Source organism: the organism of the source record quoted next, unplaced genomic scaffold (assembly GCF_019419815.1).
Source record: "Pyrus x bretschneideri cultivar Hongxiangsu unplaced genomic scaffold, Pyrus_bretschneideri_v1 Contig23, whole genome shotgun sequence".
In the NCBI taxonomy this organism is placed as follows: Eukaryota; Viridiplantae; Streptophyta; class Magnoliopsida; order Rosales; family Rosaceae; genus Pyrus; species Pyrus x bretschneideri.
The window spans coordinates 482,361-507,278 of NW_025999535.1; the positions used below are offsets into that span (position 1 = coordinate 482,361).

At 38.6% G+C, this 24,918-nt stretch overlaps 6 protein-coding genes across 18 annotated transcripts; 3 read left to right on the forward strand and 3 right to left on the reverse strand.

Moving 5' to 3' along the window:
- Positions 1-341: 341 nt before the first annotated feature.
- Positions 342-5,362, forward strand: LOC103928384 (gamma-tubulin complex component 4 homolog). The gene is made up of 16 exons (XM_009337419.3): positions 342-803; positions 897-1,167; positions 1,256-1,392; positions 1,506-1,604; positions 1,770-1,890; positions 2,069-2,341; positions 2,518-2,598; positions 2,673-2,756; positions 2,944-3,030; positions 3,137-3,192; positions 3,327-3,503; positions 3,689-3,914; positions 4,108-4,196; positions 4,306-4,459; positions 4,669-4,791; positions 4,882-5,362. The coding sequence occupies exons 1-16, from the start codon at positions 646-648 to the stop codon at positions 4,948-4,950; spliced, it is 2,205 nt and encodes a 734-aa protein (XP_009335694.1). The 5' UTR covers positions 342-645; the 3' UTR covers positions 4,951-5,362.
- LOC103928383 (O-methyltransferase 1, chloroplastic) lies at positions 5,353-8,373 on the reverse strand. The gene is made up of 7 exons (XM_009337417.3): positions 7,962-8,373; positions 7,629-7,780; positions 6,689-6,809; positions 6,283-6,407; positions 6,049-6,177; positions 5,792-5,956; positions 5,353-5,662 (listed from the first exon to the last, which is right to left on the reverse strand). The coding sequence occupies exons 1-7, from the start codon at positions 8,155-8,157 to the stop codon at positions 5,591-5,593; spliced, it is 960 nt and encodes a 319-aa protein (XP_009335692.1). The 5' UTR covers positions 8,158-8,373; the 3' UTR covers positions 5,353-5,590.
- A 1,516-nt stretch (positions 8,374-9,889) lies between these two features.
- On the forward strand, positions 9,890-12,375 carry LOC103928419 (blue-light photoreceptor PHR2). The gene is made up of 4 exons (XM_048585595.1): positions 9,890-11,123; positions 11,554-11,783; positions 11,882-11,971; positions 12,112-12,375. Exons 1-4 carry the CDS (start codon positions 10,140-10,142, stop codon positions 12,185-12,187), a joined length of 1,380 nt encoding a protein of 459 aa, XP_048441552.1. The 5' UTR covers positions 9,890-10,139; the 3' UTR covers positions 12,188-12,375.
- A 308-nt stretch (positions 12,376-12,683) lies between these two features.
- On the reverse strand, positions 12,684-16,266 carry LOC103928380 (magnesium/proton exchanger). 9 transcript variants are annotated; one of them, XM_048585589.1, is made up of 10 exons: positions 16,110-16,235; positions 15,814-15,848; positions 15,250-15,675; positions 14,506-14,681; positions 14,261-14,379; positions 13,974-14,134; positions 13,761-13,894; positions 13,461-13,677; positions 13,220-13,349; positions 12,684-13,113 (listed from the first exon to the last, which is right to left on the reverse strand). In XM_048585589.1, exons 3-10 carry the CDS (start codon positions 15,608-15,610, stop codon positions 12,816-12,818), a joined length of 1,596 nt encoding a protein of 531 aa, XP_048441546.1. In that variant the 5' UTR covers positions 15,611-15,675; positions 15,814-15,848; positions 16,110-16,235; the 3' UTR covers positions 12,684-12,815. The 9 variants fall into 9 exon arrangements, with proteins under 9 accessions (XP_048441546.1, XP_048441551.1, XP_048441550.1 ...); XM_048585594.1 differs by having other exon boundaries at positions 15,792-15,848; XM_048585593.1 differs by having other exon boundaries at positions 15,792-15,864.
- Positions 16,267-18,480: 2,214 nt separating this feature from the next.
- Positions 18,481-19,960, reverse strand: LOC103928379 (60S ribosomal protein L22-2). Its single transcript, XM_009337412.3, has 2 exons — positions 19,668-19,960; positions 18,481-18,853 (listed from the first exon to the last, which is right to left on the reverse strand). Exons 1-2 carry the CDS (start codon positions 19,898-19,900, stop codon positions 18,709-18,711), a joined length of 378 nt encoding a protein of 125 aa, XP_009335687.1. The 5' UTR covers positions 19,901-19,960; the 3' UTR covers positions 18,481-18,708.
- Positions 19,961-20,170: 210 nt separating this feature from the next.
- LOC103928378 (outer envelope pore protein 16-4, chloroplastic) lies at positions 20,171-24,286 on the forward strand. 5 transcript variants are annotated; one of them, XR_007258849.1, is made up of 8 exons: positions 20,171-20,332; positions 20,427-20,478; positions 20,570-20,601; positions 20,690-20,723; positions 20,801-20,868; positions 21,507-21,710; positions 21,927-22,017; positions 24,020-24,286. XR_007258849.1 is itself a non-coding variant. In XM_009337411.3 (6 exons), exons 1-6 carry the CDS (start codon positions 20,261-20,263, stop codon positions 21,620-21,622), a joined length of 378 nt encoding a protein of 125 aa, XP_009335686.1. In that variant the 5' UTR covers positions 20,171-20,260; the 3' UTR covers positions 21,623-21,925. The 5 variants fall into 5 exon arrangements, 2 of the variants coding, with proteins under 2 accessions (XP_009335686.1, XP_009335685.1); XR_007258850.1 differs by having other exon boundaries at positions 20,801-20,872; positions 21,927-24,286; XR_007258848.1 differs by having other exon boundaries at positions 21,927-24,286.
- Positions 24,287-24,918: the final 632 nt, after the last annotated feature.

Genomic DNA, 24,918 nt, shown 5'->3' on the forward strand with positions numbered 1-24,918 from the left:
AAAAAAATATTTGTCAACCAAAAAACTAATAAAGTTACTACTATACTCTTTGATACAAAAATGAAAGAAGATAAAAAAAAAAAAAAAAAAAAAAAAAAAAGAATAAGAAGCGTTAAAGTAATTTTGGTACAAACAAGTTTTTGTCACTATATCACCCTCTCAACTCATTCTCTCTCTTCTCTAATTGCCAACCCCTATTTAAAAATATAAAAAATATATTTCTCAACATATAGAGTGTGAGAGTGTGTGATCTTTGCACTTTGCACAAGTGACTCTTTATCACAATAGTAGAAATGTGTTGAGTCTTTTATATGATGATGTGAATTCAAACTTTATCGGTAACTAATTTAACAAAATCTATCATTTGAAGAAAAAAAAAAAAAATGTGACCTTTGCTAGTTAGTTTTAAAGAAAACAAATTTCGAAAGAAGTATAAATTAAAATCCTAACAAACCCGCTCAAAATGGTTGAAAATCCAAAAGCCCTCCCTCGTCTTTTCAATCAAGTAAAATACGGCCAGTTCCCACAAACCCGCCAAACTAGCCGGCGAACGGCGCTGTTTCGTACGTCTCCATCTTCCCGCTGCCCAGTGTCCGAGCCCAACCAATCGCTCAATTCGAATTCGCAGAGGAAGCAGAAGCAACAATGCTGCACGAGTTGCTTCTCGCACTGCTGGGCTACACCGGCGATCTGATAATCGACGACAGAGAGCACTCCAAGTCGCTCGGAATCGACGCTCCGACTTCCTCCTCGCCGACTTTCAAGCTCGCTTCCGACATCTCTTTCATCCAACCCAGCGAAAGGTGCATACACCCCCAAATATATTTCACCTAAACCCCTCCAACTTTCCCATATTCCAATTTCACACCCATCATTTTCTGTTTCACTTTTTGCAGGGATCTCGTCGAGAAGATCATCACATTAGGGTTTTACTACAGGGAGCTCGACCGCTTCTCCGTCAGGTGCCGGAATTTGAGCTGGATTAGGTCTGCAAATGCCAGTCCTGCGGCCTCCGATACCGAAAAGCCTAGTGTTTACCGGAGGGCCATTGCCAATGGCATTGTGGAGATACTGTCTGTCTATCGGTCCGCCGTGCTCCACATTGAGCAGAAACTGTTGGCGGACTCCGTCCCCATACTGGCAACCGTCACTCAAGGACTCAACAAGGTTGAATTTTTGAATTTGTATGCTGCTACATTGTTTGTTGATGGCAATATTTGTTTGTGTTTTCTTATGATCAATTGGGTTTTGTTAGTTTTTTGTGCTTTTGCCGCCGTTGTATGAGCTCGTTCTGGAGATTGAGCGTGATGACATTCGTGGTGGTCAGCTTCTTAACCTTTTGCACAAAAGATGCCATTGTGGAGTTCCCGAGTTGCAAACGTGCATTCAAAGGTATATGCCTCCTTGACAATAACTGTCAGTAACTGTTTGTTATGTTCTAGTGGAAAAGGGATTGTTAGCTGATCAGTTAGTGATGCGTTTATTTCTATGTGTTGGTATCGTAGGCTTCTTTGGCATGCACATCAGGTCATGTACAACCAGCTTGCAGCGTGGGTGGTGTACGGGATTCTTCAAGATCAGCATGGAGAGTTTTTCATTAGGAGGTAGAGACTGAAGATACTCCTTTGTTAGAAAATTGGCATTGTCCGTATTTGTGAAACTTACACAATATTTCTAATGCATTTTTTCTTCCCTTCTGATATTTCTTTCCACTTTTGAGTTACACACAACTTCAAATGGCCTATATGGCTGGTTGTATCACTTTTCAGGCAGGAAGATAAGGATGTAGGGCATGGCTCATCTCATCCAGACATATCTGAAAAGTTGGCACGGATGTCAACGGATGATACATCTTTAACAGATTGGCACTTGGGATTTCATATTTATTTGGTATGGCTGACCTGGTTTACTGCATTTATACAATACATATGCATGGCAGAACTGATATTTTATTCCTATTCCCCCTTTAGCAAGGACTTCAATTTTTGTTATGACTGCCTCAAAGAGAAACCGAAGTGTGGAACTTTGTTACTTACACGTTGCATAATCTTCCCTTTTCTCTTTGTAGGATATGCTGCCCGAGTATATCCAAATGCGTGTTGCAGAATCAATTTTATTTTCTGGAAAGGCCATCAGGGTTCTTCGCAATCCTAGCCATGCCTTTCGGTTCCAGGACATTGTATATCCTCAACAGGTGGCTAAAGGCTCTCAGAAAGTTCAAGGATTTTCAGGACGATTTCCTTTCCTCAAGGACCCTTTTGCGGATAAAGAATTGATTGGAGAAGAATTGCTTCCACAGTCTGAGGCTGATAAGATTGAAACTATGCTTCTGGAACTAAAGGTTTTCCATTTGTATCTTTATTTCGTATGCTTACTAACTCTATCATGTCACCGCTTATGTGAAATAAGGTGTGTGAGATGTAATTGACAATCTTTATATTCGTGTCCTTATGTAAGATATATCTCTCTTAATACGAATTTCAATTATGGGTAAATTTATTTGTTCATTATGTGCAGGAATCATCTGAGTTTCACAAAAGATCTTTTGAATGTGCTGTTGATTCAATTAGGGCTATTGCTGCCAGTCATCTTTGGCAGGTGCTGAATGTGAAAATTTTGGTCCTACCATGTCGTAGAACAAAAAATTTAATGTATTCCTTGAATTTCTGCAGCTTGTGGTTGTACGCGCTGACTTAAATGGCCATCTGAAGGCACTGAAAGACTATTTTCTTTTGGCAAAAGGAGATTTCTTTCAGGTAAGGTTGGAATATATATAAAGATTGCTGACTTCTATGTTTTAAGTACAAAGTTCAAATTTTATTTTGGCAGGGGTGATGGTGTATTCCTTCCCTGAACATATAAACGAAAGTGGAAATTGCTATTTCTGATAATTCTTGTGAACACCTAGAGTGTTTCCTAATTAGACCTGATTCATTATGCCAGTGCTTTCTTGAAGAGAGTCGCCAGTTGATGCGCTTACCTCCTCGCCAGTCAACTGCGGAGGCTGACCTTATGGTCCCATTTCAGCTGGTAAGATTACTATGAAATTGTGAGGTATTAATTGCGTCAACATGGCTCATTTTCAAATGAATTCTAGTCATTTGAATCAACTTATTTGGCTCTACTTCCAATGCAGGCTGCAATTAAGACTATATGTGAGGAAGACAAGTATTTCTCAAGAGTATCCTTGAGGTTAGACTCCATATTTGATTGTTCTAGCGTCTGAATTAAATAAATTTTAATCACATAGCCATTTTTTTTACCAGTCATTTCACTTTGAGGTTTCATAAAAGGTGTTTAGTCAGTTAACTGTCTGTATCTGCTAGGATGCCTTCATTTGGAATGACGGTAAGATCCTCCCAAGGAGATTTACCAAAGGCAGACGGGAATTCAGGCCCAAGTGCTTCCTCAGAAATCTCTCTTGACTGTTGGGATGGAATTGCTCTTGAATACTCTGTTGATTGGCCCTTACAGTTGTTCTTTACTCCGGATGTGCTCTCTAAGTAAGACTACTGCTAGTGCTACCTGTGGATGCCATTATTTCTTCCATATTCTTTTAGTTTCAATATCATTGGGGAACAGTCCTTAAAACTTTACAATAGTTTTCTATTCGCTGAAATATTTGATTATTATCTGAACTATTGAACTTCTTTTATGTGCATGCATGCTAACAGCGAATGTATCCCAGATACTGCAGGGTCTTCCAATATCTACTGAGGCTCAAGCGTACACAAATGGAATTGGAGAAATCATGGGCCTCTGTAATGCAACAAGATCACACAGATTTTGCCAAACATCGGAATGATCATGAAAAGTGCTCAGTATCTCAGCAGCGAAGGCAGCGATCTAGACCAATGTGGCGTATTAGAGAGCACATGGCTTTCTTGATTAGAAATCTTCAATTTTATATACAGGTTATGGTTTATTCCATATAACTTTCACTTCCGGATACTCATAATTGTTTGGTTGCACACAAACCATGCAGAGGAAAAGTGCTTCATACTTTCTTCACTCTTGTTATTCTCGCCTTACATGTTAACTGAAGTAGAAAACGAAGCAGTATAGAACAGAATCAGTGCAGAACCTAAAGTATTTTCTGTTTTTCAGGTGGATGTCATAGAATCCCAATGGAATGTTTTGCAAGAGCATATCCAAGACTCTCACGACTTTACTGGACTTGTGGCCGTCCATCAGGAGTAAGTCGAATAAATGATTTCGTCATTCCTGGTATGATTTCCCTTAGTCATACTATGTCCATATTTTATATTGAAGCATATGCTCACGGAATTCTTATATTTCATACAGGTATTTATCAGCTTTAATTTCACAATCTTTCTTGGACATTGGCTCCTTATCAAGGATTCTGGACAGCATAATGAAACTTTGCCTTCAGTTCTGCTGGAACATCGAGAACCAAGAAAGCAGTGCAAATACATCTGAATTGGAACACATTATAGAGGTTTGCGAAAATATTCTCTTGAAATTATGGTGAAGAATAATTTTCACATATTACTGCAACTATCCTGGGAATTGACTAACCCTGCATAAATTGATGGTTAGGTTACAAGTTCTGCTTTCACTAGACTCATTGTGTACCAAGGACACAGCTTTGAGCGTTATATGTATATGTGGACTTATATACAATTCGTTTTCTTATCCATTGTTCAGGAATTTAACAAGAAATCAAACTCCCTATACACGATCTTGCGCAGTAGTAGGCTTGTTGGGAGCCAGCGAGCCCCATTTCTGAGGCGGTTTCTGATGCGTCTCAACTTCAACTCCTTCTTTGAGGTAATCAATCCCATACCACGTCGCTCATCCTAGATTCTTCAATTTTCGCACCGCAGTTTCCTAACCGTTCATTCTTGCTCATTCTCACAGGCAACAGCGAGAGGCGTGCTGAATGTTGTCAGACCGCGGCCTACACTTTCTGTCTTGAACCAACAGTAGCATCGTTTCTACTCAACTGCTTCATAAGTGCCTCCTGCTAGTTTCTGCAGTTTCAATATTTTTTTTGGGGTGGGGTTGTAGGGTGTTCTGGTTAACTCCATGCTCGTCGACTTGGGAGTGAACGGTTCTGGTAGGCTCCGAGACTTGGTTTCTTTGTGTCGTTCGCTTCTCGACTTTATGGAAAATGGCAATTAGGATGGTGATTTTGATTGGTGTGGGGCGCTTAACAGTCCAACGTTGCTGCATGCAGTTTTCCAGTTTTGCAGTTATATACTTCAGAATCGTTGTATATTTATGCGTGAACAACTTATAAGAGAATGAATTTACTGGGTTGTAAACGGGTTTGTAACTGGTTCAGTTTGTGCATATTCTCCTAATTCCGTTCGTTGCAAAATTAAGAAATCGACTCCAACTTCCATTGTGTACGTTACATATAAGATTTTGTTGTACACGTGTAACAGATAGTGTACCAGCAAGTTTTATTCACATCAAAACTTATACAAGAAGGCAAGAGAAAGATCAACCAAAATTTGATTAAAAATTAATTTACAACGTAGCATGACTAAATTAAAAGCAAGACCATAAATGAAGAAGCAAAATCTGTCATCTTAAGCTTGTAGCCCAAAATACTTGAAGTATATTAGAGCTCTTCGAAACCTTCCTCATCTCCTTCTTCCTCGGTTCTTTGGAATTCCTTCCTCCAAGTTTCCATCTGTCAACAATAAAAGGACAGCGATTTCATGGACTAACGGTACTGATTCGAATGAGTAACTTTTGAGGAAATGCGGGAAAACATATAAAGTCGGAATATGAAGAGAGGATGAATTGAGAAGCTTGTTACCTGATCATCAGAAAACCGCAGTTGTTCTGCAGAAAATAGTATATTCTTATAGCTTCCTGGTGCTAAATCCTTGCCTAAACTCCTTGCAACTTCCTCATAGCAAATCATGTCCACCCGAAAGCCATTGTTCATGAATAGTTTGTCCAACCATGTCCTTGCACTAGTCTGTCAAAGATCGAAGGAAACAGGTGATGTATTTATTTATTGACAGAGAAGCAATTACGATATTGAGTCACACTTAATATAAGCAAACTGACCTTGGTCCCTACTTCAGTTTCCGCCAACCAAGCCGGCAATTCTCCCACGAAAAAACATCCGTTCATCGCTGAACCACTTACAGTAAGCAAAATGTCTTCAAAACTTGCTAATGTCATCAAAGGCAGCCCCTACAATAACACAGCGACATGATTTTCCTACTCGCGAAAACACTAACAGTTATAGCTACACACAAGAATATAACTAATGAATGATTTGCAGATAAATCAAGATACCTGCATGGCCCAAATACTAGGCCGGTTGCCATTAAACCCTTTAGCACGCAGACTTTCCTGTATGTTGGAGGATTCCAAAGGAACATGAAGGGATACGCAGCTTCTTGGAATCTTAGCCCCAACACCTGAGGGATTAAAGATAGCGCGATAAGAACTTTTTGCACTGCTTAATGCCTACTTACAAGCGGATAATGCATAGTAAAAAAATTATCCGATGATTTAGAATGCAACAAGGTCTGCATAAACAAAATAATCGATTTCCATGATATTAGAGTAACTTTTCAAGACGTGCAAAAGCGAATGAACTCAAGACTATGCCATAACACAATGTCCTTTTTCAATCAGCCTGCAAAATCTTTAACTTCTCCAAACTGTCATATAGTTAATATTGTAAGTTTGCAATCACCTCGAAGCTTCTCGGTTGCTGTTTTGAACACCCGTTCCGGAGAAACATTAAAAATAATGGTTGAAGTTGGCCAACTGAGCCTATAGGGACGGGTATCCATTCCATCGGTTAGCAAAACAACCTGCATCACCAAGAACACTACGAGTGATAAAGAAGAATTCCATGAAGTTTCACCTATCTCCACATAAACAACCAAAAAGGACACTCAAGGAGCCCTTCCTCCTTTCTAAAGACGCATTTTGCCACATATGCAGAAATAACTCATCAAAAACACGAAAGGGTACGGGGTTGTTTGATACTTTACTTGAATCCAATTTTTTAAATTCAAAAACAATTTTCAAGTTTTAGGCCTTAAAAACTTGTTTGGTAGAACTATTTTCAAAAACTGAACTCAACACTAACTCAAAAATATAGTCTATTCTCTAAAAACATAAAAATTGAGTTTTTAGAGTTTTTAAACTTAAACTCACTCATTTCTTTTCTCTCCCTCCTCACTTCTCACTCCAAATCTATCTCTCTCTCTTTTCTTCTTTCTTTCTCCTTTTTTTTTTTTTTTTTTACTTTTTTCGTTTGTTCTCCAATCCACTCTTTTCATTCTCTCGGTTCTTTCTCTCACTCATATTCCTCTCTATCTTGTCTGATCCTTTCTCTTCTTTCTCTTTCCTTCAATCATCGCTTACTTTCTTTCCCCCTCTCTCCTCTTTCTCCCTCTCATACGACCCCCTATTTTTAGATCTCTTTTTCTAGTTTAAGTCGTAAGATTTAAAATTTTAAATTACAAACCAATCAAATTTTTGAATCTTAAAGAAAATTGTTTTCAAGAAATGCTCTTACAATTTTGTGAAATGATAAAAATTTTCAAATAGGATACCAAAAATGCCCTAAATTTCTGAACGCGTGCCAAACTGCGATAGGAGCAACTTATCGTCCATGAATTTACCTGCTTAAGTCCATCCATATGGTTTACTGTTCGAAGCAACTTATCGTCCACGAATTTGGTAGCAACGCAATAATGATGTGAGCATTGCTTCATATCCATCTGAACATTAGGAGGAACAAAGCAACCAGCATACGGATCAACAAACAGAGGCTCTGCACATGAAATTATTAATCAAAAACTTATAAATTGCACAAATTTAAATAAAAAAAATTTCATCTTTCGAAACTCTGCGTCTCAACGAAACCCCACAACACGAACCATCCAACTGTTTGATAAATTCCCCAATGAAAAAACAAAGTAACAAATACGAAATCCTTTAGGATATGGGTTTACCTGGTCGATGGGTCTCTCGGAAACGAAGAGAAGCTGAATCAATGGCGGATTTCAGTATTGGGTCGTTTTCCTCGACGATTTTGGCTCGCAATTTCAACCCGCCATTTCTACCTGTTCTTCTTAAAGCGGTGTAGAGTAGTGGTCGGCGCAAGATAGCAGTAGCCGGAGCATGTGAAAAACCCGCTAAACAGTCCATACAATTCAGATTAGTCTTCAGTCTCCGCCTACGAAAGAATGGGAGCGATCATCGTCCGCACGATGAGCTCAGTATTGAGTTGCAGTCGTAATCAGCCTCTTAATCTGCGCAAGGAGCGCCTCAGCGAGATGCGCGCATCGACCCGACCTCCGGTCAACAAAGCCCAAAACGACACAGCGTTTAACTGCCATCAAACGGTTTTGGGATAATCAGAGGAGTATAGATTAGTAATTTTATTTTTTTTATTTTTTTATTTTTGTCAAGAGTATAGATTAGTAATTAAATTTCAATTATATTTCTCTCTTTTAAACATAGTATTAGAGGATAAATATTAAGAGGGCTCCTTTAAAATTGCGGCTATAATCCGTCACTTCATATTTTTTACATAATATTTTCTAATATTAATGCAAAAATTAATGTTAAACTAAGAGCTTGCATAAAATTTAGGAAAAACTAATGAAAATGACTTGAAAACTTTGAGTTTTAATGATAAGGATAAGATATAAGGTAAAGTGAATTATACTAGGATTAACTTCTTAATATAAAAATATAATTTTTCATTAAAATGAACAATACCAAAAATTTTTCGCTAAAATTCCTTAAAATTTACGTAGACTCTCACTTTCAAAAGATTTCTCATACCATTTTTCAGGGTAGGAGTGTCCAAAACGATGTTTGGTTGTGAGTAGAGTTATTAGGATACCTAAAATGTCTATTCATGAATTGACATGCACCTAACACTTCGACCCAAAAATAAATAAATAATGCACCTAACACTTTGAGAGACTTGGCAACTAATTAGCCCAGTGAACAAATACCTGATCCACAACCCCAAATCTTGTGGGGATCGATCAATTTTTTTTTCTTTTTTCACTCAACAAACATGCATTGAATTCTAGCATTTACAAACTACTAAGCGGATAGTGAATTATTTAACTTGATTGTATAATAGCCCTTAAAATGGTGATAAAATTTTCAAAAGGAAAAAAAAAAAATCAACGAGCTACGATAATGGTGTTTATAAACATTACAATTGAGTATGTATTTGTATCGTAGTTGAATCTCAAATTTGCGTAAATAGATTAATTTATCGATCTTTCTATTTTACAAACATGAATTAAATACGAAAAATGACCCGGCAAATGGACTAATAGTCTAACTAGATGGTATATGAACTCTTTGTGCTACACTTTCAATAGACAAAACATAAGTTTCTAAATATATGCATTCTTATCGTACCTAAACTCAAAATAAGAAAGCATAAAACTACACAAGAATAATGGATAAGTTATTATAAAAAAATACAAGACTATTTTACAATACTTACAAGTACTATATTAAGTACGATGCAAACACGTATTACGTAGACAAATTGATTTATTGATCATTCTACTCTACAAACACATATCAAGTACTAATTACAAAATGACTCAACAAATAAACAGTGTGTGAACCCCTTGCGTTACATTTTTCAATAGACGAAACATAAGTTTCATTCTTATCGCAGCTGAATCCTAAATAGAAAAACATAAGATTACAAAGAATTAACAAACAAGTTATTATAAAATACACGAAACTGCCTACAGTACTTACAAGTAATTAGTACGATCGCCAATAGAATTAACCACCAAATAATTATAATACTGGTCCGAGTAGCAAGTATCGAAGCCAAATCGTAAACACCCGTCTAACCATTCAAATTAGACAGAGGGGCTGCTTGAGTTGAAAAGTGTAGAAGTGGTAGGTGTGCAGGCAGATATGAAAGTGCGTATTAGACAATGCATTGGATGTATTTCTTGACCAAATCCTTTATAAACGCCTTCAAAAATCACACAATGCCACCAACCGCGAAAAAAACACACAGTCATACAATCTAGAGAGAGAAAGAGGAGTGACTGAGAGACGGAGGAAGCAAACCAGAGGCAGCCATTTGCTTATCTTCAACGTCCAGCTCTCAGTCTCTCCACCAAAAGCCTAGCAAAATGGCCACCAACTCCCAAATCCCAGAAAACCCAGAATCCAAATCGCAGGAGGAACAAAATCCACTTGCCATTGTGCCTTCCGCCGCCGCACTTCCTCCCTTCGCCACTGCCTCCCTCTCACTTTCTCTCTCTACGATTCTCCCCACCCACTTCTTCCAGCAACCCAAAGTTTCCACATTGTTTTCTTCCCAGCCGACCAATGTCAAGGTCCCCACGCAGGCATCGTCCCTGACCCATCTCTCTCTCTCCACGGCTAATGTAACTCCGCCCAAGCTCTCCTTCAAGTCCACCATCTCCGCCAACCCTCTGCAGAGCCCCCTCTCTCTGGGTCCGCGCCGCCCCCTCGACCCCTCCAATGGGGCCGCAATCCGTCGAGCTTCCATCGTCTGGTTCCGAAACGATTTACGAGTCCACGACAACGAGTGCCTCAACTCGGCCAATAACGAGTCCGTATCGGTCTTGCCCGTCTACTGCTTCGATCCGAAGGACTACGGGAAATCCTCTTCTGGGTTCGATAAGGCAGGCCCGTACCGGGCTTCGTTCTTGGTCGAATCGGTGGCGGACCTCCGGAAGAATCTCCAGGCGAGAGGGTCCGATCTGGTGGTCAGAATCGGGAAGCCCGAGACGGTTTTGGTGGAGCTGGCGAAGGCGATCGGCGCTGACGCCATTTATGCGCACAGAGAGGTTTCGCGCGACGAGGTTAAGGAGGAGGAGAAGATTGAGGCAGCGATGAAGGAGGAGAATGTGGAGGTCAAGTACTTTTGGGGAAGCACTCTGTACCACGCGGAGGATTTGCCGTTTAAGTTGGAGGATATGCCGACGAAATACGGCGACTTCAGAGAGAAGGTGAAGGGATTGGAGGTAAGGAAGACGATTGAGGCTTTGGATCAGATGAAGGGGCTGCCGTCTCGCGGCGACGTGGAGCCGGGTGATATTCCAACATTGATGGACTTGGGGCTTAATCCTTCTGCTACTACGTCTCAGGTATGTGGTTTCGGTTTCGGAGCTTTTGTATGAATTGATGTTTAAGTTGATCATGTACTTTTTCGTGTAATGTGATTTGGATGGATTAGAGACTGTTGTGTTTTGGAATGTATGATGTCGAGGTTGTAAATTAATTAGAAATGAGCAATCTTTCACAGCAGCTTGAGTTATTTCTAACAATTGTTGCACGAAAAGGGCAGTATCGATCGAATTTGTCAAAAACTCATGCATCTTGTTCGGCTCTAGCTTGTTCTGTAAATTTGTATAGCAATTCGATCTTTCTCCATTGCTGGTCAGCATAAAATAGATTCGAAGAACAAAAATGTCGCCATTTGTTGGAAACTTTTAGTTTCTGATTTCATTAGTTCTAATAGAGTTATTTGACATGTCCCTGAAGAAAGTGAAAATGTTTTCTTCTATTGTCTTGTAGGATGGAAGGCCTGCTGCCATTGCTTCCACGGTGGGAGGGGAAACTGAAGCCCTAGAAAGGCTAAAAAAGTATACTGCTGAATGCCAAGCACAGCCACCGAAGGTGGGTAAAGATGGAAGCCATGATAGCATCTATGGTGCCAACTTTTCGTGCAAAGTCTCGCCGTGGTTGGTCTTGGGATGCCTTTCTCCTCGCAGTATGTTTGATGAGCTAAAGAAAACGGCTAGCAGGTGTGCAAATGCCTTTCTTTTGAACGGTGTTATAGTTTCTAAAATTTATATTCGATATTTACTCTGCTCACTACTACATGATATTTTATGATTGATAGAACCATTTCTGCTTCATCAAACCGAAAAGATGACGGTGACAGTGGAATGAACTGGTTGATGTTTGAGTTACTGTGGAGGGATTTCTTCAGGTAAATAGACAGACCACGAAAGCTCAAATCACATGAAACTATTATTTCATCTTGTCTTCCATATCTTCAAATTCTAACCCCACCGGATTGGCTCTTACGCATATTCTGTACTGAATTTTTTGCATGACTGGCGAATGCAGATTTGTCACTTGCAGTTCTGCAAAGAAACAGCTCAGCGCTGCTCCAGCCACCGCGTGTACGGGTGCCCTTGCTTAAGGAAGAACTTAAAATCGGACGAGGAAATGGTGAGATATGGCGTATTTTCATCTCTTTTTAATTTTGCAAGATGTAACAGTTAGTTGTTGTAGTAGGGTTCCTGTGAAAGAGTTGTTCCTTGTTGAACTTTGTTTTCATCTCCAAATAAGATGGTTTAGAGTGTGGAGATTTGCCTCCCCCATTCTTCATATCTTGTCTTGTGAATAAATAACACATATCTCTACTTCTTCTTTCTACATTCTTTGGTTTGTACTCATCAACCGATGTAAGGAAACTGTACAACTCAAACGCTCGTTTGATAATCATCTCATTTTTAGTTTTTAATTTTTTAACCTTGTGCTCAAGAAATAAGGAAAGTTTATGCGGAAAATGAAGGGACGAAAGAGGGTGATGCGGAAAGGGGAAGAATATAAAGAGAATGAATGAAAATAAAAGAAAACCAAATGTTAAACATGGGCGTGTAAGAGGCTGAAAGAGGATATGAGGAGAAAACATCGACTTTGCAAATTTATGTATTTTGATAAATTAATGTTACAATGGTATACAACTGTATCAAGAAAGGAAAAAACAATATAAGATTGTAACATATATTCTACAAAAAAAATTGAAAAACAAAAACCAAAATCTTTCATATGATATCAGAAACCTTGAGAGAAGAAAGCACAACAAAAATCAACCAAAGCAAGATGAAAAACGCACAGGTAATCCACGCCCAAAGCCTTGGGCCTCCGAGCTCAGCACCCAACGTTAGACGCCTAATTACCAGAACCGCGATACAGCCTACCGAAGTCGAGAAAAATACAAGCAGCGAGAAGCTAAGACCCGCTGCGTTCTCAATCCGCAGCGGTTCCTTATATACGAAGAAATTGTATGCAGTGTCAATCAGCCACGGAACACCAATGCCAACATATATATTCACCGAATTGCTACAAAATAACATGAGGAAACACAAAGGCAAGTTGAGTTCATGATGTACTTTATACTGCTTGAAAAGAAGTAAATAAAATCAAATGGATATGATCAAGAGTGAACCTGCAAGTAATGTTTGCAATGGCAGAGTCAGCTGTAATCTGACGTTCAGCAGCAATCTTACTTGCAACTAAATCCGGCCACGAAGTTCCACTTGCCAATGCAGTAAATGCTATGACGTAAGGGTTTATTCCTGAAAAAAGAAGCGAGTAAAGGAAAGACAGATTTTTAGAGAACTAGCTAGATCATGAACAAAATCATATTGATCGTCAACTGTAAAGTTATCGTTTGAAATCTTAGAAACCTGTGACACAGCTTATGAGATCTGTGAGTTTTGTTACAACGTAAGCTATCGCACTGATGAAAATTAAGGAGCCGATAAAGGCGACCCAGCCATGAGCAATATGATAAGGAGGTACAAATGCGAATAGTAGTCTCCATGGAGCAAGAATTAACTGCCACAAAATTCTGGCTAGTCGCAAATAGATGTTCTTCAGTTTTCTTGATTCCGTACTTTCTAACTGTTGAAGAAAAAAGGAAGTTACCACAAACTACGCCTATGTTGATACAGATAATTAAACATATGCAGTGTAGAACACAACACCTTGACTGCGTCCACAAACTGTTGTCTCCAAATTGCAAACACATGATGGTCTTGTGATATCATAGTCTCTTGGAAATCCTTGTTTGAGGATTCGGGAGTTTCATCAATTCCAGGAACTTTTTGATACTTTGGACCTGCAAAAGAGAGATCCTCATATTGGAAATGTTGAGTTTAAAGTTGCCTTGTGAGTTGCTGAAATGTTGAGTTTAGTACCTAAACCACTTTCTGAATGTATGGAAAAAATGTCAACAACATTCTTGTTTTCATCTTCACCAACGTCAAGTATATTGGAGCACTCGTTGCAAGGATAAGTATCATGCTTGCCCGTAACAACCTCAGCTGGCACCCAATCCTCTGGTCTCTCACTTCTTGGGCTTAGGAAATACAACACGAAATGAAGGCAGAATACAGAGAACGTTAAACCAGTTATTTTTTTCAATAGCAGCCAAGAAAAATCAGAAAGACAACAAAGATCTCAAATGCTAAAGATTTAAACATACAAAGGAAGAGAAAAGTAGGGCCAACGCTTGTCTTGAGCATAAGCGTGTATCAGCAGAAATGCATATTGCAGTACTGTCAATAAGGCCTCCCATAGTGTAATCACGTTCGGTGTCCACACCTGCAGCGTTAAGTAAAAACATTTCAATACAGAGTTCTGAATACATGTCAGTCATAAATCAAAATGTTTTCATAGACAAAATGAAAGAAAAAACATGATTAACATACAAAGATTCCTTTAAATTACCTCTAAAATTATGTATAGCCAAATATAGGCCCAAAAAGACCAAAAGAGCTCAACTAGCCAGACTCCTATATCAGCTATCTTTTTCAGCTCTCCAGCTTTAGGAACGACAACACATACAGCATGGATGGGGAAAAGGTCGAATGCAGCAGAACCGACTAGTGTTCCAGGACCCAAACCTATAAATCACGTATGAAAAACTGTGGTAGAGGATAATGTTTGTAACCAGCCTTACGTTGGAGGAAAAGGAAAACTTGAGAAATCATTGCAGGAACACGCAATAGAAACAAAAAACATAGTTCAGTAATTGTCCTTATGACCATTTTAGTGCATCCTTCACTGACTCTAACCACAAGGAAGATTTTGGAGATCATGTTCATCAGAAAGGGATGAAATGTGCTTCCCTTTTCTCTTCTTACGTCTATGAAACTGAACAAGAATAACAAACCATGAACTTCCCTCAACAGAACTCTATTCTACTCAACTCATAAGTTAGTATCCTACCTACTACCAGAAAACTCACGCTTCGTCCAGTGTATACGCGTATATGTGTAACTCAACGTTCTGACAATATAACATGTTCAAAGTAACCATGATTAGCAATACATAAACAGTGGCATGAAAATTCATGCAACAACGAAAAGAGTATACAATCCATCGGGGAAAAAAGTTAAAATATGAACCATGAAGCGAAAATCTCAAAGTCAGCAATGCGATTAATAACTCAGCAAGTTTTGGAAAACAAACCTCCGGCATAGAGGTTCCCAAGGTTTCTTATAGCATCAATCGTGGCCAATGATATTTGAGGAAAGCTAGTCCCAAAGGCCAGCAGGCTAATGTCTGCAATTGTGAAGTTCCACACTTTCTCATACCTAATAACTTCAGCACCAGTGCAAGGATCGATGTCTACCACCTTCCGCGAGTGGCTCACAACACTCTCCATAGACCGGAAAAAGCGAGCAGTTATAGCAGAAAGCCCAAGGAAACAGTACGCAAGACCAAGAAAGTATAAGAAAGTCCGAAAACCAGCTCCGAGGCCTGTTTCACCCTGGAAAATCAAGTAGCTTTCGCAATTTTCTCGCGCAACTATACTCGAAATTCCAGACATGGTCTGTGTTGTTTGGTCAAATTGCTTGCAAGTTCAGAAACTACAGAGCAGTGAAGTAAGAAAACCTAATCATCAGAAAAAGAAAAGAAAAAAAAATTGGTGCACATCAGATACTGTTAAGCAGCTGCCATCTGAGCAATTCAGCTCTTAATACACAAAAATCAACATTGCTTCACTTTACCATCTCAACAAGTACAACTTACATGACACGGGTACATCACGCCAAGATTACATGTACCTGTACCACCTAAGTCCTCCGTTACAACAGAAGAACAAGTTTTAAATTGAATTCCGCAACATAAATCTCAATGCAATTTTCCCAGAAAACCCAACATTACCACGAATTTAAAATCCATGAGATATCATCGAACGGCGAAAAGTAAGAAACTTTAGCTATGGAATCAAACATACAACTGAATCTCACAAAACGGGTTCGATTACAAAAACAAAATTAAAGCTAAATTAACAAGGAAAAGAATAAATACATGTACGGACGAACCTGAGGAGCATACGTAAAATCGGATCGCAGGAGGCTTCTCGGCGCCGCCGCAACCGACGGCCCAAGCTCCTGCGGCGAGTGGCAGCGTGCGAATCCAAATCAAAAGTAGGAGATTTGCGATAGGAAATGAATGGTGTCACGAGGGATATCAATGTCTCAATTCGCAAATCGGCGGAAAGCTTTGGGAATCCGTGAAATGAACACATATTTTTACTGTTGACCTTTTTTGTTATTTTATGTTTTTGTCGGAGTCGGAAAACGAAAACGTGCATGGTTTTGGGCCCAACCTTTCCCCATTAATCAAGTGATTAAGAATTTATAACTTTCCCAATTGGTGTTATTCGCTTTACTTTGTCGACGTCCGGCCTCAACATTTTTCAGATGATGGGTATATGGGATAGTACATTATACGTTATTATGTAAATAGTGGAATATGTGTGCTATAAAAATTAATAACTTAAAAAATAAAATTTCTCACCATTCTTATTAAAACACATATTATACCACTTGTATTTCTGTCGTAACTAAAAATTTCTCCTCAACCACGTGTATTTGTGATTTGTCGTGTTGCATTTTTCAGATGCATCATGTGGAAAAAGGCAGGAAAGAATCAGGTCAAGAGTTGCGACACCAAACATGTCTTTTTATTCTTTCTTTTTTAGGTTTCATTATTAGCTGAAATCATGGTAAGACAAGCTCGTTTTGATATACTATTAAAATGATTGAAAATATTTTTGGTGAAAATATTTTTAAAACCAATTTTTAGTAAAGATGTAAGTAAATCTTGAAAAAACACTTAAAGTGATTTTTGTAAGAAGCACCAGTATGTACTTATGTGCTTCTTTCAAGAAATACTTTAAATGGTTTTGGTGTTATTTGCTTGGGTTTATTCTGTTGACGTCTGGCCTCAACCATGTGTACTTGTGATTTGTGTTGTTTTGCATTTTTCAGATGCATCAACGTAGAAAAAGGCAGGCAAGAATCAGGTCAAAGTGTTGCGGCACCAAAGATGTATTTTTCTTCTTCTTTTTTTGTTTCATTATTAGCTGAAATTATGGTAATGTAGTTATTTTAAAGGAAAACTAATGAAAATAACTTGAAAGCTTTGAGTTTTAATCAAAATGATAAAAATGTGTTGTAAGTGAATAGTACCAGAAGTGACTTTTTAGAATAAAAATGTTCATTTCGTTAAAAGTGAACAATATAAAGAGTGTTTCGTTAAAACTCTCTTATTTTAATCTGATATTTTTGAGCGATTACTAATTTAATGTAATCAGCCGAACTGAAATTTAAACTTACATGATGCGGTGGACACACAATCCTAATCGATCTAATTGATTATGTTTAGGTCAACATCAAGATTATATAGGGAAATTTAGAAAAATAACCAAAATTTAAACTCCATATAGAATTATAGCCAACCTTTAAAATTTATGATAATTATAACCAAAAGTTGATACGAAAGTACTAATATTCCCTTAATGACTATAACTTTTTACAAAACAAATCCCAAGACTCTCAAAACCCAAATGATTTTGCTGCTCTACGCTTCCCGATCTTCAATGTTTTCCTTCACACTTGATTCTGATTGTTCTTGTTTTTCAGCACAAAATTTAGTCCAAAAAATAGAAGGAAAGAGTTGGAGTTTTGTAAATGTGGGTTCTTGGGTGAAGCGAATGTGGTTCAATTGATTGAAGGTTTCCTCATTTGATTGAAACTTCTTATGCATATTTGAATCTTGGTTGCTGAGTTCGGAAGAAGCGTGTGATTTGAGTGATTTTCTGGTCTATAGAAGGGAAAGAAGAATAGAGATTATATTCACACATCCCAAATTACTTCCCTCATAGGCTCACACCATTTTAATTTTTTATTATTATTTTTTTTTTTATCAAGAGTTAGTAGTGTGTAGAGTATTTAAAAAGTAAAAGAGTATGGGACAAGTAATTTGGATCGTGTGAATATAATCTCTTAAGAAGAAAAAGGAGTGAACCTTAGAGTGGAAAACAAAGGATTGAAATTTAGCTATCCCTCAAGAGCAAAACCCGCTTCTCCTCCATCGCCTTCGCAGCCCAGACCTTGTACTGGGGTGGAGAGGACAACATGCTCACCATTGACGGAGCGAGAGCAACGAGGAAAACGGGTCTTTGAGGAGAGAGAGAGAGAGAGAGAGAGATTGGAGAGTGAGATAATCAAACTTGGGGTCTCGGATTCATGATTGAATAACGCCAATTTCAGTCTCTCATGAGTTTAATTAACAACTAGATAAGAAAAGTCCAACTCAATCCCTACAATTAACGACATGAAGTTCAATGAAGGTGAAAACTTTCACAGATCTTGTACATAAAACACCGTAGATAAATTCAATCCGCCATAACCAAATTCCTCGAGGAAATATGTATTGCACCAGGCACATAGATAATGTAACAACCAGATTCTAAATTTCAAAACAAAGTCTTCAAAGAAGCTTAATTTCAGAGGAAGTATCAATCATGAAACAAGCTCAAACAGAAGTTGATAGATAAGACAGGTTAAAAGCAAAAGACGGTCTATAGAACAACTAAGCTCAACCGGAAATGCCACAAAACAGGAGGCAAAGTATTTAGTCTTCCTCCTCACCCTCGTTCTCAGCAATGTTGAAGTATCTCAATTCATAAACATTGCGGTCCTTGTTGGATGCAATCACGCGAAGCCAATCCCTCACGTTGTGCTTCTTCAAGTACTTCTTCGTCAAGTATTTAAGATACCTGATAAACGAGCGATACAAAGGTTACTCACAAAAGAAAACAGAGAAGACAATTACTGCTCAACAATCAACATAAGAGTATCCATTTTTCTAACTGAAACCGTTACCAGTCCAGATATAAGACTTTCACACACTTTAAGCTGAACTTCAATTTACATTCATAGAAATGCAACAAACCAAAAAAATACAATTGAAAAGAAATCTAAAATTCCAAGATATGGAGAAAATAAGCTATTGCGAATTCTCCTCCCGGCATCAAAGATTTCCAACCACCGAAAAAATATCATTTTACACAGAGTTAATTAGTTACAAACATCTTAGGTTCGATTCTCGCCAAACGCGAATTTGAACCACATTATTGCTAGCCCATTGTGAGGCTAAGCCCACTCCCTCCCCTTAGTGTAGATAATATCGATTGTTAAAAAAAAAAAAAATTAGTTACAAACAAGTGAGCACCTGCATCAATTAGCCTAACATATGCAAATTATCAAGTTCCAAATTGCAACTAATACTAATCAAGGTGCGAGAAATTTAATTATTTTACGTTCGGCCTCAATGTACACTCATGTAAAATGCAATAATCCAAAACCTTGACTAATTCAAAAGATTAAAACTTCAAATTGAAGAACAAACCAACGCATTATCAAATATTTGCTCAAAAATATACAAATAAAAAACATATTCCACAAATAATTACAAGCAAATGAGGTTTAAATCATTGGGTTTTAATCAAAATTCAGACCTGCAAATGGGTATAAAGCAAAATGGTATTTGCAAACAAATAAATAAAATAAGGTAAGAGTGAATGTTGGTACCTTTTGGAAAAGTTGGAGTCGGAGGTGACGGTGATCTTGTTCTTCTCGCGGGAGACGGTGACGGAGTCGCCGAGAGCGCCGGCCTTACCGCCGACCTTGATGCGCTCCTGGAGGAACTTCTCCAGTGAGGCGATGTCCATGATCTTATCCTCCACCGGCTTCGCGCAGTCTATCGTGAACGAGGCTCCCTTCTTCTTCCCTCCCTTCGTCCCTGCTGCCGCCCCACGACTCATCTTTGCTTCTCTCTCTCTCTCTCTCTCTCTCTCTCTCTGCGTGTGGGAGCTGCGTATGTTAGGGTTAGCCCTCAGTAGAATAAAAGGTGCTAGGGTTTTGGATTCGCGGGTTTTTAATTTATCTTTCAGGTACGGGCCCAAAGCCCGAGTATAAGACTTAACTACAAACACGTCTGGGCCTGTCTACCCCGGCCCAATCATCTCATAAGCCCGGATGGGTTTAACGCTGTCGTATTAGTGGTTTCTCTTCCCACGTTTCGTTTCGCCTCGGATCGGTTACGATGAGTCAAGGGTCCACGGCGTCGTTTCGGCACCTGAGTAACGGAGTATTGCTTGGGAAGGCGGGAGCGGAACTGATAGATGGAGGGAGAGCCGTACGACGTCGTGCCCTGCTCCTCCGTCGCCGTCGATTCCATCCTCCGCATCGGAACGGTAAACCCAACCCCTTCCGAACTCAAGTGGTAAACAATCTACTCTAATTTCTATTTCTCCCAAGTCCTTCCTTCTAAAATACCATTAATTTCAGGCCGGTGCAATTTGGGGCCTATGTTCCGGTCCCCACGATGCTCGTAAACAAGGTAAAGTACCGAACTTTTCAATTGTTCTTGGCTCAAAAATGGAAAATTAATTTTGGGTTTTTTACACTGTATCTTTTTGCCGCGGATTTAGGCTTGACTGGAGCAGCTCAGGCGGCTTTTGTGGTACAGATTCTTTCGTGAAAAAATATGTTGTCTTTTGTGTTGTTAGTAAAAGCTTTGAGTTATACGCTTTCTTTGGTTCCGTGAGCAGGCGAGGTCGGCTGGAGCGTGTGGAGTGCAATATGGTAAAGCTCAGATGCATAAATCCTGCTGCTTGTTTTTGTTTTCTGTTTGGATTGTTCTGAGCGGCATTGGGTTGCAGGACTCGTTGCTGGGATATGTACTGTTACTCATTGTGGGCTTCAAAGATATCGGGGAAAGAGTGATTGGGTTAGTGAGTATATCCATCGACATTGCCTTCGAATGTGTGTAATCTGTGTTTTAGGAAGAAACCCAATTCTTAGAAAGTCATTGTGATCTAAATGTGCTTTTGGAAAGTCCAAATAACGATAATCATGATTATGGTTACTAATTCAAACGAAGCAATTGTTAGTAATTTGCGCAATGTAATCCAACTTGCATTGCTCATAAGCTCTTGCACTCAAGTTCTATATTGTATCCAGGACACACCATTGCTGCTGCATTAACATATTTCCTGGCAACACTAGATTCACCAGCTAGCCAGCTGGATAGTGGATTTCTATGTAAAACTTGCAAAGGTTGCACTTGATAATTTGTCTATATTGGTGGTGCAACCGGATTTTGAATCTTCATTGAGTCTCTAAAGAATAAAGTTTGAAATGCTAATTCTTTAAGCTAAAGGACATGTCAAGCAAGCTTTAAAACTCTGACATCCCATGAAATGGCAGTTTACATTTTTGTATGATTGTGATTGTATGTTCATCGCTAGACACGCTCGTTGATATTCTTGCATATGTAGGAGTAGGACAATAATAACCTGAAGAATATTATGATGTGCAGAAGCATGATGGCCTGCTAAAAGAATTGTACTTTTCCCCTTCTGGCAGGTGAATGGTTTGGTTGCTGGTGCAGTAGCAGGGGGAGCCATTGCCGCTATGACACGAAGCTGGACGCAGGTGATTCCTATGGCTTGTCTGGTGTCTGCTTTCAAAGTTGCCACTGACTATGCTAGAGCAATTTGAAATACCTCCTGGTGGAAGACTGCGGAGGAGCGCATCTGAGAGGAGGTTGTTCTCCTCTCCTTACATCATGTACTTTCCTTTTCCATCCCCTGCTTAGATCCCTTTGTCTGTGTCACTAGCATTAGTTATGACTAAGCAAAGAAATGCTTTCTGTTATGTCTATAGGTTTAGCGTCTATGAACCAAGCGACTGTTGATTGACGATTCAATTCTTTTGTATGCCTTTCAGTTTTTGTTTGTTTTGTACACCAGTAGAGGGGATAATAAAGATTCAGTGTTGTTGCAGATGTTCCCTTTAATGCATACTTAATCGAGAATGAATGCCCTTCAACCGATAAACCCCTTCAGTCTTTGAATTCTGGGTGAAACTAAACCAGGTGAGCATTGTACATGCTGATACCCGAAAAACCAAAAAACACACACGAAAGAACAGGCAAATCTCTGTTTATAATTAGTCAACTTAGACATTACTGCAATATTATAGAGCTTTTATCTTCGTTTTTCTGTAAGTTTATTTGTGATTGCATAAGAGACGGAGTTTCTACTCCGCGTAGGTTCATACCATGTCAAAACCAAGTGCATAAAATAACTATTTACACTTGAACATTGCGTTTTCGTGCATCATTGATTCTGTTTGAGTTGGCTTCGATACGATTCTTGCTTGATATGTAAGTATTAACAAGAAGCAGATGATGTAGGTTGTAATTTGGTAATTAGGAACCAATGAGGGCCTAGGCTATTTATGTGAAAGATAATGAGTGACTATCTTCTACCTGTTAACCTAATTTTATGAAGAAAGCATGAGAAGTCAGTCTCTGGTTGAATGAATGAATACGAGGTCAATTGTTTAGGTGACGACTCAATAATTTGGTTCCTATTTTGGGTGTAGGGGTTATGCGGTTGGTGAAATATCAAAGTATTTATGAAAGATTATCAAATTTATTTTCAAGTATTTTTTCTCTTTTCATATTATACAAAGATATTTTAGGCCGATATTAGAAATAAGGTTTATTTTTAGCTATGTCTCTTGAAACTCGATTTTAATCTCATTTTGCTCCATGTAACTCAAAAATCGTCACTTTACTTTCTGAAACTCATAGTTTGCTCCACTTTGCATCTTGGAACTTGATTTTGATCTCATTTTGCTCCCTAAAACTTCAAAATCGTCTCAATAAAACTTTAAATTAGCTCCACAATGCCTTACTGTTAGTTTCTTGTGTGCGTTTAAGTTGGGTGTGCAGGCTAATTAATTTTTTTATCTCTTCAATTTTTTTTTTAACTTAATATTCTTTGATTGTTGGATGTTAACTCATGGAGATTTATAATCAAATTTATTGCATATGTAGCATAATCTTATTGGGTGTTGGATCCCACATATGTTTTAAGATGCGATTTATAAGTTTCAAGGAGAAGAGAAAGTATACAAGTCAAAGTGAAACGTATTTTGAGCTTTAAAAAATAAAATAATGACTTTTAAGTTATAGGACAAAATAAAATTAAAGTGCAGTTTAAGAGGGCGTAACTAAAAATACAAGGTGGGTAAAAAAGAGAAGAGTGGTGGGTGGACTTGTCGCCATTCAACATTAAACAGGGCACCCTAAAGTAGAAATGGTAGATGGTACCCTAAAGTCATTTCAAAGTCTTATCAGAATCTCTTGGTACCCTAAAGTAGATGGGAGCAGGATTCTCTACTATTCTCTACTCTCCTAATCTCTTTACCCTTCTATGATTTTCTATTTGAACGGTTACGGTTAAACCGCGTCAACATCTTATATTAATTTTTTTATAGAGATAATAAGACAAAAAACAATGTTTGAGAGGACGGGATGAAAGGAGATGGGAATAGGAGGGTAGAGAATCCTCCTCCTAAGTGGACAGGGTGCGGGAGAAGGATTATTTCCCCTCCTATTACCATCATCTTCCATCATCTCATGTCACACTCTTCTTTTTGTCTTATTCTCCATATAAAAAATTCAAAACAAGATGTAGATGTGGCGTAATCGCAACTGTTTAAATAGGAGGGGATAGAAGGGCAGAGAATCCTACTCTAAGTAGAAAATAGTGCCCTAAAAATTAAATGATGTTATAAATTTAAGTAGGCACAAAGCAACTATATCAAATGACTTTAAAAAGTTTGGTGCTTGGTTGGTGACACAAATAAATAAATAGGTATCAAAGCAAAATGCATATCACCTAAAAGTAAAAGATGGTGCTCCCGTATATACAACTATACAAATTATACATTTTTAAGGATTTTTTCTTTCTTTTTTCCGTGAACTTTACTATCAACTTTTTCACGGCTCGTGATGCACTAAACGTCGAAACACATAATTGTTACGACACTAATGCTTAGTTTTTTTTGTACAAACGACAATGGAGGATGCTCTGATCGTCGGGTTGGCGTGCGGTTGGAGGCATGGAATTGGGTGAATCTCGAAATACTGTTGCAGAGGCGGCGGCTGTCGAATTCTTGGTTCTGCCGGCGTTCTTGTGGTGTTTCTGTTTTGGGCCCACGTTGTGGGTTGGGCTTAGGTTTTGTTTGCTGGGCTGGTCCTTTTTGTTTGTATATGTACTTTTGTTTTTGGACCCTAGTTTGTTCAGGTTGTAAGTTTGTCTGTTTCTTGTGGTAATATAATTACCTTTTTTCCAAAAAAAAAAAAAAAAAAAAACGACAATGTAGGAAAGGACATTGTCCTTTTTGGGTCCAAATGAAGCGACAATGGAGGAAGTGACTTTGAGATTAACTATCAGTACATTATGTATAATTAGATATTAAACTCGTTCTATATGAGTAAAATTTGAAATCTTTTATTTTAAGAAACGCATTATTATTACATTAATGCACAAAACATCTTTATTGTATGCTACTGTATTATAAAGCCTTTAAACTATCTCCAACCCAGAATATCAAAAGAGGTGTATTCTGGGGGTGGAATAAACAAGATTTTGTGATTGTGGTGAGTATTTGGGTCTTGCGTCCACCTAGGGTGGATAAGATTTTGGGTGCAAGGGATCCGGAGATGATTTATTTCCGGAAAATGGGGCCATTATGGCAATGAATCCAGGTAAAAAAGGGGGATAGCAGGGCCTACGCATCAATTCCATTGACGCGGGCTAATCCAGTGTGGCGCGGCACACAATAGGACTAAAATAATGTGTGGATGTGATTTCTTAACAATTGCCACTCATCGGTTGTCGCTCCTCTTGGGTTATGATTCAATGAGCCTTGCCTCTTGGGTTACTTTTAAAATCCCTTGGCAAAAATACATTTTAATCAA

Bases quoted from the DNA above. Each gene is read 5' to 3' on its own strand.
- LOC103928378 (XM_009337410.3), top strand. From the start codon at position 20,261: ATGGAGGGAGAGCCGTACGACGTCGTGCCCTGCTCCTCCGTCGCCGTC. The intron at 20,479-20,569 runs GTAAAGTACCGA...CCGCGGATTTAG, and splicing joins CCACGATGCTCGTAAACAAG to GCTTGACTGGAGCAGCTCAG. The intron at 20,724-20,800 runs GTAAAGCTCAGA...ATTGGGTTGCAG, and splicing joins AGCGTGTGGAGTGCAATATG to GACTCGTTGCTGGGATATGT.
- LOC103928380 (XM_009337415.3), bottom strand. From the start codon at position 15,610: ATGTCTGGAATTTCGAGTATAGTTGCGCGAGAAAATTGCGAAAGCTAC. The intron at 14,135-14,260 runs GTATGTTTAAAT...GTATTTCCTAAG, and splicing joins CCCTACTTTTCTCTTCCTTT to CCCAAGAAGTGAGAGACCAG. The intron at 13,114-13,219 runs GTTCACTCTTGA...GTTATTTTGTAG, and splicing joins ATTGCAAACATTACTTGCAG to CAATTCGGTGAATATATATG.
- LOC103928379 (XM_009337412.3), bottom strand. From the start codon at position 19,900: ATGAGTCGTGGGGCGGCAGCAGGGACGAAGGGAGGGAAGAAGAAGGGA. The intron at 18,854-19,667 runs GTACCAACATTC...CTCGTTTATCAG, and splicing joins GACTCCAACTTTTCCAAAAG to GTATCTTAAATACTTGACGA.
- LOC103928384 (XM_009337419.3), top strand. From the start codon at position 646: ATGCTGCACGAGTTGCTTCTCGCACTGCTGGGCTACACCGGCGATCTG. The intron at 1,393-1,505 runs GTATATGCCTCC...TTGGTATCGTAG, and splicing joins TTGCAAACGTGCATTCAAAG to GCTTCTTTGGCATGCACATC. The intron at 2,599-2,672 runs GTGCTGAATGTG...GAATTTCTGCAG, and splicing joins CTGCCAGTCATCTTTGGCAG to CTTGTGGTTGTACGCGCTGA.
- LOC103928383 (XM_009337417.3), bottom strand. From the start codon at position 8,157: ATGGACTGTTTAGCGGGTTTTTCACATGCTCCGGCTACTGCTATCTTG. The intron at 6,810-7,628 runs GTAAATTCATGG...TTGGTGATGCAG, and splicing joins ATATGGATGGACTTAAGCAG to GTTGTTTTGCTAACCGATGG. The intron at 6,408-6,688 runs GTGATTGCAAAC...TTAATCCCTCAG, and splicing joins AGCAACCGAGAAGCTTCGAG to GTGTTGGGGCTAAGATTCCA.
- LOC103928419 (XM_048585595.1), top strand. From the start codon at position 10,140: ATGGCCACCAACTCCCAAATCCCAGAAAACCCAGAATCCAAATCGCAG. The intron at 11,124-11,553 runs GTATGTGGTTTC...ATTGTCTTGTAG, and splicing joins CTTCTGCTACTACGTCTCAG to GATGGAAGGCCTGCTGCCAT. The intron at 11,972-12,111 runs GTAAATAGACAG...TGGCGAATGCAG, and splicing joins CTGTGGAGGGATTTCTTCAG to ATTTGTCACTTGCAGTTCTG.